A 15,288-nucleotide genomic window follows, 5' to 3' on the forward strand; every position below is an offset into this window, starting at 1 on the left:
TCCAGAGCAGTAGTTGAGAGCGGGTTATGCAACTACGAGAGATGAATGCGTGGGTGGTTAAGTCCCCTGGGTGATTTCTAACTAATGTAAAAAAAAATGGAAATGGTAGATTTGTTGTTCATGAAGAAAATTAAGAAACCGATTTGCTCTACTTTTAAAAGGGAAGTTCGAGTTTTCTTAATTATCTAATAATTTTTATTTTGTTAGTGATGAGAATGAAGGTGTGAAAGAGAAATTGAATTGGACGAAAATGCTTTGATGTTTCACACTCATGTTATTATTTAAAGCTCTAGGAGTCGAGTTTTTTTCGTCGTTAAAGGAATTTGACGGTGGGTTTTGCCACTCACTCTCGCCGTTAAATCGGTGGTAAATCCCACCGTTGTGGGTTACCGTTGCCCTGGTAACTGTGTGTTTGATTTTGAATATATCCGTTATTCAACTGATATATTCATTAAATAATATTTTTTTCCTCTATATATACTTCTACATTTTTTATACTCATTTTCACAACACCACCAATATTTCTTCACACTTCTCCAAATTAACTTACATTCCCCAAATAAATATATTTCTTTCATAAAATGACTTCAACATCATCGTCTAGCGAAGAGTTTTTTATGCAAGTGCTCGATATAATCAATAGTGAGGCGTTAGAAAGTGAGAATGAAGCGGAAAGTTTAAACACACGTCGTTATATAGAACGTGAACATGAAGCAGCACATGTACGTCTTATTACCGACTATTTTGTTGAAGGTTGCAAATACTCCGACGAAAATTTTAAAAGGAGGTTTCGGATGCGGCATTGTGTATTTCTCCGAATTATGGAAGATATTCTCAACTACCATAAAGATCCGCTACCAGAATATTTTAAGTATTTTCATTTACGAGTTGATGTGCACCGCAAGTTGAGTATTAGTACATACTTAAAAATAACTGCCGCTCTACGACAATTAGCTGATGGTGATACACCCAATCTTTTTGACGAGTACTTGCAAATGTCGAAACGAACATGTCATGAATCGCTAATGAACTTTTGTAAGTGTATTATTGATTTATATAAAGATGAATATATGTGAGAGCCTACCACGGATGATATCAAACAATTGTATGAAGCTCACAAAGATATTCACGATTTACCTGGAATGATGGGAAGCATAGATTGTATGCATTGGGCATGAAGAAAATGCCCCATTGCATGGAAAGGTCAATTTACTCGAGGCGATTACAAAGTTCCAACTATTATGCTAGAAGCCGTAGCCTCATATGACAACTGGATTTGGCATGCTTTCTTTGGGGTTGCGGGTTCAAACAGCGACTTAAATGTCCTGAACGCTAGTAATCTTTTCAACTCAATGCTTAATGAAGAAATAGAAGACATTCCTTTTACTGTAAATGGGGTTGAGTACAAAAGAGGATATTATCTAGCGGATGGTATATATCCCGGGTGGGCATCATTTGTTAAGGCTTTTTCAAGTGCAAATGATGAAAAACGTAAGTACTTTTCGAAGACACAAGCAGCGGCACACAAGGATGTTGAGAGGACTTTTGGTATTTTACAAGGGCATTGGCATATACTACAACAACCAGCAAGGGCATATAGCATCAACGTAATGAAACAAATGATGTATACATGCATTATCTTACACAATATAATTGTTGAAGATACTGGTTTTGCTCTAACCGAAAATGATTGGGTTTACGAACCTGTGATGCCCCGTACAAAACCATCGTGTACGAATCATCAACAACATGATCATTACAAGGTTAAGTACTATATGCTGTAATAAAAGAAGTTATATTCACGATAGAAAGATGACATCATAATCGACATCAAATGTTTTACACCAACAGTATGCTTCTACGAATAGCAAGCATGAATAAATGTATGTGACCCTTAGGTCGTTACAAAACATAGTTTCAAATGTATTAAAGTTTGAATGCAAGATAAACAGTTCATGCGGTGATAACACTAGAGCAGCGGGTGTCTACGGCAAGACTAGTACACAGCGGAAGCAACCTTAAGCACCTGAGAAAAAAATGCTTAAAAATGTCAACACAAAGGTTGGTGAGCTATAGTTTAAGTATAACAGTATGTAAGGTAGGCCACGAGATTTCAGTGCTACAAAGAGCGTTTCAAAATAGTATGATAAAGTATATGTTAACCGTGGGCACTTGGTAACTAACTTAACGTTTATACCCCCTGAAAGTACAGTTGGCAAGTGCGTATGTTTACGAAGTATTAAACACTCGTTAAATACTAGTGCTACTAGCCCGACTGGGGATGTCAAACCCTATGGATCCATATCTAAGATTCGCGTTCACCGGTTCAAAAACCAATGACTAAACGTTACCGAGCTAAAGGGAATGTTTGTGCCGTTATATAACCCACACATATATAAGTTTAAGTACTCGTGCCTAGTATGTAAAACGTAAAATGCGCATGTATTCTCAGTTCCCAAAATAATTAAAGTAAAAAGGGAATGCTATAACTCACAATGATAATGTAGCGGTAAAGTATGACTCGGAAAGTAAGCAAGTAATGAAGGTTGTCCAAACGGGTCCTCAACCTAAGTCAAATATCACTAAGTCAGTAAATCGTCTGAATAGGTTTAAAAGTATGTAAATAAGGTCTTAAGGGTCATCATCATTCATCATCAAACAAAAGGTGTAAAGTAAGTTTCGTTCATGAAAAGAGTTTAAAACAAAGGCTGAGTTCGGTCAGTCACCACGGCCTCTATACCTACTAAAATAAGGTGAGACCAGTGGACATAGATCCGTATATGAGTCCTTTAGTTTTGGTAAAAATTACAGAAGAAATCTCGTCTTCGTTTGATAGTGGCGACGGTCTAAGTGCGAGTAGGTCAGAATTTTTTTAGCACAATGTTAAATGGACATAGTGACGATCGGAGGGCCATAAATCCTAAACCGTAACTCGGATTAAGACGAGTCCTATATGAAAAGTTATCTATTCGAACAGAGATATCTGAAAATCATAATTACAATAGCCCAAGTCATACGGGTCAGACACAAAAATAGTAGAACTGTAGGGTCAGTAGGTTCCGGTGGTTCTTGGTGCTCGATGCTTATCATGGTTCTCATCCTTGATGCATATAGCTTCAAGTGTACAACTCGTTGATGTGTTGTCATCATTTTCACCAAGTTTTGACCATCATAAACCAAGTGTAAGTCTAAGACATGAAGCACAACTCACTTAAGTGTTGCAAGTGTTTTGATGAACCAAAGTTACATCAAAGTCTTAGATCTAACACATACATGAACTTTAAAACTAATAATAAGTTACAAACTTGAAAGTGAACTTATGAAATCAAGATCTTAAGTTGTAGAACATAGTTCTTAGTTAGATCTTGAAGATCCTAGACCCAAAAGTCTAGATCTAACATAAGTGTACAAAGTTATAGTTAAAGAAAGCTTACTTACATGTTCTTGAACTTTTCAAAGTTAACTTTTAGTTCAAGATTAATGAGATCAAAGTTAACTAGTAACACTTGACCAATAACAACCAACAAACATGAAATTAAAGTGCATAATATGAAGAAATAACTAAGTAAACAAGTAAATAAGTTCATGGGTTTCATACTTTAAGGATTCAAGCCTATGTCTTGATCTTTAGAAAGTAAACTTTAAGTTTACTTCATGAACTTCAAGTATGGTTTTAACTCATGAACTTTAATCCTTTAAAACAATAAATGTAGAACATAACTAGAAAGTTTATGTTCTTGTTTGTTCTTGTTAATACAAGATGATATGAAGAATCTAACTATAAAGTTTGATTCTTAGTAACATGTAAGTAAATAACTAACAACAAGTAACAATAATCAAAGACAAGTATTCAAACAAGTAAAGATGATGATGAAGATGTATATGATTTGGTCTTTACAAAGAAAAGAAGAGAGAAAAAGTCTTCAAGTTACTTACAATATTTAGAAAGAATGAGAGAATGAAATGAGAGAAAATTAAGTGTGTAAGAGTGTGTGTGTGTGTGTGTGTAAGAGTGAAATGTTACTAGTGAAAGCAAGTGACTAAGTAATACAAAAAAAAGAATTTTGAACTCCCTCTCCTCTATGGAAGCCGACGGTCAGCAGAAAAAAAAGGGAGGAGAAGAATGTTCACTAGTCACAAGCATGTAAAGCTCTTAAAAGTTGGTTAATGAGGTGGTTGTTCATGGGAAAGAGTTGTAACAAGATTCCAAGTAACCTAAACTAACTAGTTATAACATAAAGTGATACTTACATGTCTTAGTGGGCTAATGAATCCATTTAAATTGTAGGGTGGGTTTATAAGCCCAAAATCATGAGTCTATAACATTAACAAGGCCCAAGTTCAAGTATTTAACAAGTTAATCCAATTAAAGCCCAAGTAACTAACTAATAACCTTAGTTAATTAAAATGATTAATAAAACTTAATCATGAATGTAAATAATACTTGAAAATATTATTCGTGCAAGTTTCGTGTGTCACAAAGACGTTTCGGGCATTTAAAGTCAAGTACGGGCATTCATGGCAACATGTAAATGTAATAACATACATTCGTTTAATCACAAGTATTAATAATATCAATTATTAATAAATAAACGTTGGAAAATCTAGGGTCGTTACATTACCCACATGTTAAAAAAAATTTCGTCCCGAAATTTAAGCTGAGGTAGATGGAGGAGTCGGGAAAAGGTGAGGATACTTCCGCATCATTTGATCCTCTCGCTCCCAAGTAAACTCAGGTCCTCGTTTGGCATTCCATCGTACTCGGACGATCGAAATCTTGTTACGTTTCAAAGTTTTGATCTCACGATCCATAATTTCAACAGGTTCTTCCACAAAGTGGAGTTTGTCATCAATTGTAAGTTCTTCAAGTGGTATGATGAGTTCGGGTATAGCAAGACACTTCTTCAAGTTTAACACGTGGAAGGTAGGATGAACTGAGCTCAATTGTGCTGTTAGATCCAAACGGTATGCAACGGGTCCAACACGTTCCAAGATTTCAAAAGGACCAATGTATCGTGGGTTTAACTTTTCACGTTTTCCAAAGCGAATCACAACTTTCCAAGGTGCAACCTTCAACATTACACGATCACCAACGTTGAATTCAAAGTCTTTACATTTACGGTCAGCATAACTCTTTTGACGATCGCGGGCAGTCTTAAGTCTAGCTTGAATCTGAGCGATCTTTTCTGTGGTTTCATGGACTACCTCGGGTCCGGTGATTTGCTTTTCGCCTACTTCGGCCCAACAAATAGGAGATCGGCACTTGCGGCCATACAACACTTCAAAAGGTGCGGCATTAATGCTCGAGTGATAACTGTTGTTGTACGAGAATTCGGCTAACGGCAAATACCTTTCCCAAGCCTTCCCAAAATTAATGACACATGCACGCATCATGTCCTCCAAAGTCTGAATTGTGCGTTCATTTTGCCCGTCAGTCTGAGGGTGATAAGAAGTACTTGTGACGACCCGGAAATTTCCGACCAAATTTAAACTTAATTCTTATTTGATTTCGACACGATAAGCAAAGTCTGTAAAGTTGAGTCTCAAAAATTTTGAACTATTTTTATGAATCTATTTGACCTTTGACTTTTCCCGACGACTCACAATACGATTACTTGTAAATAGATATGTATATAATTATATATATATATATATATATATATATATATATATATATATATATATATGTAAATAATAAAATGAAATATTATATATTGTAATTGTTAGAATTAATTACGTAAATAATAATAATATATAATAAATATTATTTAGAAAGTATATATACATATAAATAAAGTGTATAGAATATATATTTAGTGATTTCGAAGTTATTTAGTAAATAACGGTAACGCTCAATTGTCATTCAATTAATAGTAAACGAGTTAAAAAGGAACTTATGTGATTTTAAAATAAACGATGATCCGAAAATGAGTTTTATAAATTATAGGCTTATTAAAAATATAATAAATAATGAAACACACCAACTAGGTATGACGTCAAGAATTTTAAAAGGTTTAAAACAATATAGATATATATATATATATATATATATATATATATATATATATATATATATATATATATATATATAATTTTTATAAATATAAAATTAACCAATCATTGAATCATATTAAACTAAAATACATTGGGTTTTAGATAACAGATAAAAATTAAATACCAACCCGTGACTACACATTTAATATCCAAGTTTATTTAATTATTACACCGTGTTATATCTATACCGTGATTAACCAGTAAAACACCCATGACCTTATCTAATCTATCTATATTATTGCCCTTTCCAGATTCATTTTATCAAACACCCAATTTTTTCTCTCAAGAACACCCACTACTATTCATCATCATCATCAATCTTTTATCACTCAAGAACACCTTAAAAACTTGATGGATCATAAAATCGTTTATATATTCGGATTCCTCTCGAAGAGCTCTACACATCCATATCAACAATTTCATGATTTGTGTAAGTTTTAAAAACTCAAATTTTTAGGTTTTCATGTTTTTGTTACATATTAGGGTAGATATAGTGTCTATTGCTCAAGTCTATATGATTATACATGATTGTATGTGTTATATTGCTCGTTTGATGTGTTTATGTTTAATCCCGAATTTGTTTTGTGTGGTTACAGAAACTTGGTTTTCTTGAATGTTAAATATTATGATATAATTAAAATCCTCTCGAAAAATTAATAATTTTAGGCTTTAGATTCGCGTATTTTCATTACCGTATGCTTAAGATATGATTGATTGAAGTTTTTGTGATGAATATGTGATTATGTCGAATTCTGGAAAAATGAACATAGAATTGAATTTTAAACTGATCATAATTGTGTAGAGGATTTAAAAACACTCAAGTTAGACTAGGATATCATGCTATTTGGATTTGTAATACTCCCGTTATGCTTAATTGATCGTATATGAAAAACTGATTTGCTCAGTATTATAAAACTGACTTTTAAATTTATTTGAAGTATGATAGTGATTTAGGACTTTGCATATCTGAAAATTTCATATGTTGTAGTTAACGTTTCATCTAGGCCTTGCATCATTTGGATTTGTGAAGCTTGAGTAATGTGCTTGTCGAAATGGTAACCTGCATTCTGTCCAAATCTGTAACGTATGCACCTATAGTTTTATAGTAAGAGTTGTACACCTTTTGAGACCTTGGCCTTCTGGATTATCGAACTTTGTATGTTATGTGATAAATGTCTAGTTTATTGAAACCTCTGAAACCCGATACATTGTGCACACTAAGGCCGTAGATTTGGTAACTTCTGAATTGAGCTGAAACAGAATGTCCAATTTGATTGAATAAACTGCACCAATTGGCTAAACAAAAGTTTCTCATTTTTGGATATGTGGTAATTTGACATGTCCTTGAACTAGTACCACTGACCTAGCTTGATTTGCATGTCCCTAGCTCCGGTTATAGCCATTACGAGATTGGTGCGCAGTCAGAAACTGATTTAGCGAACCATAAATGTACCTCTTCTAAAACCCGACTTGTAGACATCGTATGAGGCCCTGGCTAGACTTTTTGGAATCTATTTTGAGTCTACTTTTGATCTAGAGTTTTCCATGTTTCCATGTTTTATGTGTTATGAATTATGTCCGTTGTTTGTATGACGCGCGTGAAAATTTGTGACAATACGTGTTAAGTACAAACTAAACAGGCCAATATGTTTAATTAACTTGAGTTCTGGAAAATGTAGATTTTATATTTGAAAAGTTCATGATTAGTAGTTAAGGTTTCATATAGGTGTTCTATCTTAAAAGTTTCTAGATTTTGAGATAATTGCATGCGAAAATGGACACCCGAACTTGGACCGTCCATTTGGACACTTGACCCGTTTGAGTCTAAAAATGTCAAAATGGATAACGGTCAGCGTAAACAAATTCTATATGTTGATTTAAGTATGCCTGCAAGTTTTGGTGCTTAAAAATGAGTTTTGGGTCTATTTTGGTTTAAAGAGAGATTTATGACCTATTCGGGTCAAACGTGAATAAATTGACCCATATGCATAATTTTGGAAAACGGAAGTCACCAACACATCTAAAATGTCATTTTTGAGCTGTGATACAAATTTAGTTAACTCAGGTCAGCCGGATTCAAATTTGGATCGTTAACCGAAAGTCTCAGCATTTTTAACAAAAGTGTCAAAAATGACTCTCGAGCCTACTTTGCGGACTCATAAGTTGAAATTGGTTAAGTTTGGATAAAAACCATTAATTGATATTGAAAGTATTTACGACAAGCTTTAAAACGATATGTTATATGTATGATTTTGTCGACTGGTCTAAAACGAGTACGAAAATGGAACATCAGGGCTGATCCAATGCTGTTAACAACAGCAAAACTCAGCATTTAGTGTTTTGAAGGACTGTTTTCGCGAGGTCATAACTTTCAAACTGTAACTCCGTCTTTGTCAAATAAACTGTCTATGTAAGGTGGGATGACATACTTTCCAACGGTCACGACCCAAAGTATTATATCGGATTTGGTGGGACCCGAAATCAGCTGTAAAGTTACTACATATACATATATGTAAATAATATTGTTTTTACTAAATAAAAATGTATAACTTAAGTTTGACCTATGTTTGACTATTTGACCAACTTGAGTAATATTATGAGATTGTTGACTGGTGTTGACTATGTTGACTGTGTTTGACTTGCGTTTGACTTACATTTGACTTACTTTGACTTTTGTTGACTTTTACTAAATTTTGCTAAATTTATGAGTAGGACTTGAGCAATAAGACTATACGAACCCCATAGACCGACCTAGCTTATTAGACACTTATTGACCAACATATGTTCTCTAGGTTGGGGTCTACGGTTACTTGCATTCCGATTTTCGGTCACATCTCTATGATTTATTTCTGAAGTTGTCAGGTGAGTTTCATTTGCCTTTTTACCCTTTATATTTTTGGGCTGAGAATACATGCGCAATTTTTATAAATGATTTACAAAATAGACACAAGTACGTGAAACTACATTCTATGGTTGAATTATCAAAATCGAATATGCCCCCTTTTTATTTAGTCTGGTAATCTAAGAATTAGGGAACAGACACCCTAATTGACGCGAATCCTAAAGATAGATCTATCGGGCCCAACAAGCCCCATCCAAAGTACCGGATGCTTTAGTACTTCGAAATTTATATCATGTCCGAAGGAGGATCCCGGAATGATGGGGATATTCTATATGCATATTGTTAATGTCGGTTACCAGGTGTTCAATCCATATGAATGATATTTTTGTCTCTATGCATGGGACGTTTATTTATGAGAATTGGAAATATGAAATCTTGTGGTCTATTTAAATTATGAAATGTTTGTTTATGATAAACTAATGAACTCACCAACCTTTTGGTTGACACTTTAAAGCATGTTTATTCTCAGGTATGAAAGAAATCTTCCGCTGTGCTTTTGCTCATCTTAGAGATATTAATTGGAGTCATTCATGACATATTTCAAAAGACGTTGCATTCGAGTCATTGAGTTCATCAAGATTATTATTAAGTCAATTATAGTAAGATATATTATGAAATGGTATGCATGTCGTCAACTGTAGATGTAATGAAAGATTGCCTTTTCAAAAATGAATGCAATGTTTGTAAAATGTATTATATAGAGGTCAAGTACCTCGCGATGTAATCAACTGTTGTGAATAGTTCATCATCGATGTGGACTTTGTCCGGATGGATTAGGACGGGTCCTTTCAGTTGGTATCAGAGCGATGGTCTTAGCGAACCAGGTCTACATTAGTGTGTCTAACTGATAAATCGTCAGGATGCAATAGTGAGTCTGGACTTCGACCGTGTCTGCATGTTAAAAGTTTTGCTTATCATTTTTGTCAGAAATCATCTGCTTATCATCCTTATGAAATTACTTGCTTATCATTCTTAGTCTAGACACATCTTACTGCAATGATTGTATGAATAGTGTATAGACAAAAAAAAAAATTCATATCTTAACGTATCTGCTACTTCATATCTTAGCGTACCTGTTATTGTTATCTTTGCCTGACAGCTACCGTAGATTCCTCCGTAACTTATGGGATTTTAGTATTATATATGCATATGTAAATTATGTATTGCAGGGTACTAATCTACATCCTATAATCTAATTCTTATCGAAAATCCTTCATCTAATCGTACGGGATGAATCCTTCAACCAGTTCGAGTCCCTCGAATTCCGATAACTATTCTGATAGTTATTCTGATAGCTATTCTGACGTGGACGTTCACCTAAGCTCCGAAAGCAGCGTCACCAGAATGAATCAACCAACCAACCATCCTCAATTCATATGATGAGTTCGTAGTCTACTTAATCATTGGAGACAAGAAGAATTGATCCCTTTCACCCACCATATTGTTCGTTGGGCGAAGAACTTGAAACATTCACTGGCAAACCAATCCGAAACACCATCTTCACCCTCATTTCCAGAGTAGCTCGACATGATTATATTCTATCCACAATTTGAAACCTTACTCATCTGCTCGTTCCGACCGACAATTATTCCGGAGTAATACAAGAAGTCAACGAACTTCGAGATCGAGTAATCAATTTGGAGAATATGGTGCAAAACGTACCAGCTTCAACAACATCACCGGCATCAACAGTATCACCAACAACATAAGTTTCAACATCACATGCCCCAATATCTCATTCTGTACCTCGAGCATAATCATCATTCTACGAATCATTCTACATTATTTATCTTCGTTCGACATGGTGATTATATAATCTTTAATATTTTAAGAGATTATATATTCATATTCTAACGGTAAATCAAATGAGTCTAATATCATATTGACCCATTAAATTCATGATTACATCTGAAGAAAATATATATGTAAGTATATTTTCATAAAGATTGTAATTAAAATTCTTTTGTACAAACTAGTAATAGTGAAAATATTTCAACGGGTAGGTAATACTCGAGGAATATTTAAATTTCACATTAATAAGTTACACTGTACATTCTTCAAATCTGATTCAACAGTCATTTACTATTCTACTTACATCCACCGATATACGTATCCGTTCACCATAGAATAACCATAGACACTCTATATGCAGTAATGATCGAGTTCTCTAAACAGGGTTGAGGTTGATTCTACAATAATATATATAGTTTGAGTTGTGATCGAGTCTGAAACATATACGGGTCACGACACGTATTAATAAATTCGAATATTATATATTAAACTTTGTATGAATTTTTGGACAGTCAACTGTGGACTATCGACTGTGGACTAATAAGATTGGACAATTAAAATGAATTAAAATATTGATTATAATATATGAAACTAAACAATTCTTCAAGTTTGCCACTTGATTTCATCTTAAACCTCATTTGTATCTTGACGATTACAATCCGCGTTCAAACCTTTCATGATTCTTGAAAACACCTCAATCGAGAGGATGAACCAACCGCACTTCATCTACGGAAGGAAAGATTTATGCATATAGTAGTATACCTGAAAAACTCTCGGAAACTAAATAAACGTTTAACGCGTAGCTGTACTAATTCCTTTAGCGTTATTATTACCGAAAATAACTTTGCAATCTCTTTCCAAATTAGCTAATTTTGTCACAGCTCCAACAAGTCAACTTCAATTCTTCGTTTGAAACAACCTAATTATAACCTTGATATATATGCGTGCTCTTTTATTGTTATCGGAGAACCTTTCATATTCCATAATATTACCATCAGCGTTTAATCATCTAAAAACACAGTTCTCCTGAAACCACCTCAAATTGATAACCGATGATTCAGATATCATAGCATTAAATGCAAAGAAAACAGAAAAATGGTAGATGGTCTAAACGGCAAAAAGTTTGATGATAAAGAAAGGAGTGTTAGGAACACTCGATAGAAAATTTGGTACAGAAAAACAGATTGAGTTAACCATGAAGGAGACCAATGACAAATACAAGGACCAACCCCTATATTCAAAGAATCCAGGTAATTCTGGATCCGATGAAATCTTTAGAGAATATCTTGCTCCGAAGTCATGTTAAAATCTTGCGAAAAAAAATTTCTTCATCAACCTTCGAACTTAGAAATTCCAAAATATCATCATAAATATCTTCGATATTTCTGAGGATATTTTCATAAATATTCTTGTCCGAAATTATCTACCTCTTCGTGTTTTCTGTATTTCATTATATTGAAAACTTCTGTAAAATCTAAGTATAAATTATGAATGAATTGTGGAGAAGTGTTGGGAATTGAAGCATGAGTTAGTATAATATAATGACGCTTGGCCAACGTGATTATATTACAGTAAGTCATGCTAGATTTCTAATGAAACGTGATGAGGGTTCACAGTAGATCACACCCTCATCATGTGCCATGTTACATAACTCTTTCATTCTACTTAACTTCTGAACATATCAATTGTATTCTTGATGGTTCTATCTTCCGTGATGTTGATAAATTTGAAAATCAAATCGTGCTATTATGATTTCCTTCTTAAAACATTAACCATTTTCATTCGAAACTCCATACCCACGAATTCTGGACCATTACTTGAGGTACTTAATGGATAGAAGAGAAAACAGAGCATAAAGCTTCGAAGTGTAAATAGGAGTATAAATCGCAGCAAATAAGAGAAAGCATTATCTGTAGATGGCAATGATTATAGGAGACAGAAGCAAGGGGCTTCGAAATATAAGGGAAGATAAAAACCCAATAACAACACAGAAATTACAAACCGTGTATATTAATACGAATAGCAATATAAAGACACGGTATAATTAAGAATAGTATCACCCCAAGGGCGATGTTGAAGAACACAGATTCCTCCGGTGGAAGTTGGAAAAGGAGAATGATTGTTGCGATAGTAAGGATGAGGACAAGAGTCAGAACTGGATTAAGCATTTTCACAATCGTTTGGATGTATGAACTAAGAAAGAAAGTATAGGAATGATGAGAATAATGAAACAGAAGAATTTAATTTATAATGGAAATATCAGACAGAGCAATCAAAGCAGATAATCACATTTAATTAAAGAGATCCTAATTTCCTCATTTATCGAAAAATCAGATCTTATAGATTTCATAGATTTTCTTTAAATCCCTTGAATCCCGGAATTCAACCAAGACAACGTCAAAAGTAAAGAAGCACCTTATTTTCTAAATTCAATCATGACTACGTCAAAAGTTAAATCTCTATCCCAATCATTTGTAATAGCTTCATTCGTGCTCTTCGAAAAATCGAATTGTTTTACCCATATTACTCAAAGATGATAAAACTCTATTTATCAACTCATATTCATCATGAAAACATTTTTATTGTTAGCCATGACCACCTCACTCAAATTTCAGGACGAAATTTCTTTAACGGGTAGGTACTGTGACGACCCGGAAAATTCCGACCAAATTTAAACTTAATTCTTATTTGATTTCGACACGATAAGCAAAGTCTGTAAAGTTGAGTCTCAAAAATTTTGAACTATTTTTATGAATCCATTTGACCTTTGACTTTTCCCGACGACTCACAATACGATTACTTGTAAATAGATATGTATATATATATATATATATATATATATATATATATATATATATATATATATATATATATATATATATATATATGTAAATAATAAAATGAAATATTATATATTGTAATTGTTAGAATTAATTACGTAAATAATAATAATATATAATAAATATTATTTAGAAAGTATATATACATATAAATAAAGTGTATAGAATATATATTTAGTGATTTCGAAGTTATTTAGTAAATAACGGTAACGCTCAATTGTCATTCAATTAATAGTAAACGAGTTAAAAAGGAACTTATGTGATTTTAAAATAAACGATGATCCGAAAATGAGTTTTATAAATTATAGGCTTATTAAAAATATAATAAATAATGAAACACACCAACTAGGTATGACGTCAAGAATTTTAAAAGGTTTAAAACAATATAGATATATATATATATATATATAATTTTTATAAATATAAAATTAACCAATCATTGAATCATATTAAACTAAAATACATTGGGTTTTAGATAACAGATAAAAATTAAATACCAACCCGTGACTACACATTTAATATCCAAGTTTATTTAATTATTACACCGTGTTATATCTATACCGTGATTAACCAGTAAAACACCCATGACCTTATCTAATCTATCTATATTATTGCCCTTTCCAGATTCATTTTATCAAACACCCAATTTTTTCTCTCAAGAACACCCACTACTATTCATCATCATCATCAATCTTTTATCACTCAAGAACACCTTAAAAACTTGATGGATCATAAAATCGTTTATATATTCGGATTCCTCTCGAAGAGCTCTACACATCCATATCAACAATTTCATGATTTGTGTAAGTTTTAAAAACTCAAATTTTTGGGTTTTCATGTTTTTGTTACATATTAGGGTAGATATAGTGTCTATTGCTCAAGTCTATATGATTATACATGATTGTATGTGTTATATTGCTCGTTTGATGTGTTTATGTTTAATCCAGAATTTGTTTTGTGTGGTTACAGAAACTTGGTTTTCTTGAATGTTAAATATTATGATATAATTAAAATCCTCTCGAAAAATTAATAATTTTAGGCTTTAGATTCGCGTATTTTCATTACCGTATGCTTAAGATATGATTGATTGAAGTTTTTGTGATGAATATGTGATTATGTCGAATTCTGGAAAAATGAACATAGAATTGAATTTTAAACTGATCCTAATTGTGTAGAGGATTTAAAAACACTTAAGTTAGACTAGGATATCATGCTATTTGGATTTGTAATACTCCCGTTATGCTTAATTGATCGTATATGAAAAACTGATTTGCTCAGTATTATAAAACTAACTTTTAAATTTATTTGAAGTATGATAGTGATTTAGGACTTTGCATATCTGAAAATTTCATATATTGTAGTTAACGTTTCATCTAGGCCTTGCATCATTTGGATTTGTGAAGCTTGAGTAATGTGCTTGTCGAAATGGTAACCTGCATTCTGTCCAAATCTGTAACGTATGCACCTATAGTTTTATAGTAAGAGTTGTACACCTTTTGAGACCTTGGCCTTCTGGATTATCGAACTTTGTATGTTATGTGATAAATGTCTAGTTTATTGAAACCTCTGAAACCCGATACATTGTGCACACTAAGGCCGTAGATTTGGTAACTTCTGAATTGAGCTGAAACAGAATGTCCATTTTGATTGAATAAACTGCACCAATTGGCTAAACAAAGGTTTCTCATTTTTGGATATGTG

The 15,288-nt window shown here is 33.0% G+C and overlaps 2 protein-coding genes across 2 annotated transcripts; both read left to right on the forward strand.

Annotated features, from left to right (window-relative positions):
• Nucleotides 1-581: 581 nt before the first annotated feature.
• Nucleotides 582-1,076, forward strand: LOC139888410 (uncharacterized). The gene has a single exon (XM_071871419.1). The coding sequence runs from the start codon at nt 582-584 to the stop codon at nt 1,074-1,076; it is 495 nt and encodes a 164-aa protein (XP_071727520.1).
• A 165-nt stretch (nt 1,077-1,241) lies between these two features.
• LOC139888411 (uncharacterized) lies at nt 1,242-2,876 on the forward strand. Its single transcript, XM_071871420.1, has 2 exons — nt 1,242-1,716; nt 2,812-2,876. The coding sequence occupies exons 1-2, from the start codon at nt 1,242-1,244 to the stop codon at nt 2,874-2,876; spliced, it is 540 nt and encodes a 179-aa protein (XP_071727521.1).
• The last annotated feature ends 12,412 nt before the right edge of the window (nt 2,877-15,288 follow it).

This window comes from Rutidosis leptorrhynchoides, chromosome 2 (assembly GCF_046630445.1).
Source record: "Rutidosis leptorrhynchoides isolate AG116_Rl617_1_P2 chromosome 2, CSIRO_AGI_Rlap_v1, whole genome shotgun sequence".
NCBI classification, from domain to species: Eukaryota; Viridiplantae; Streptophyta; class Magnoliopsida; order Asterales; family Asteraceae; genus Rutidosis; species Rutidosis leptorrhynchoides.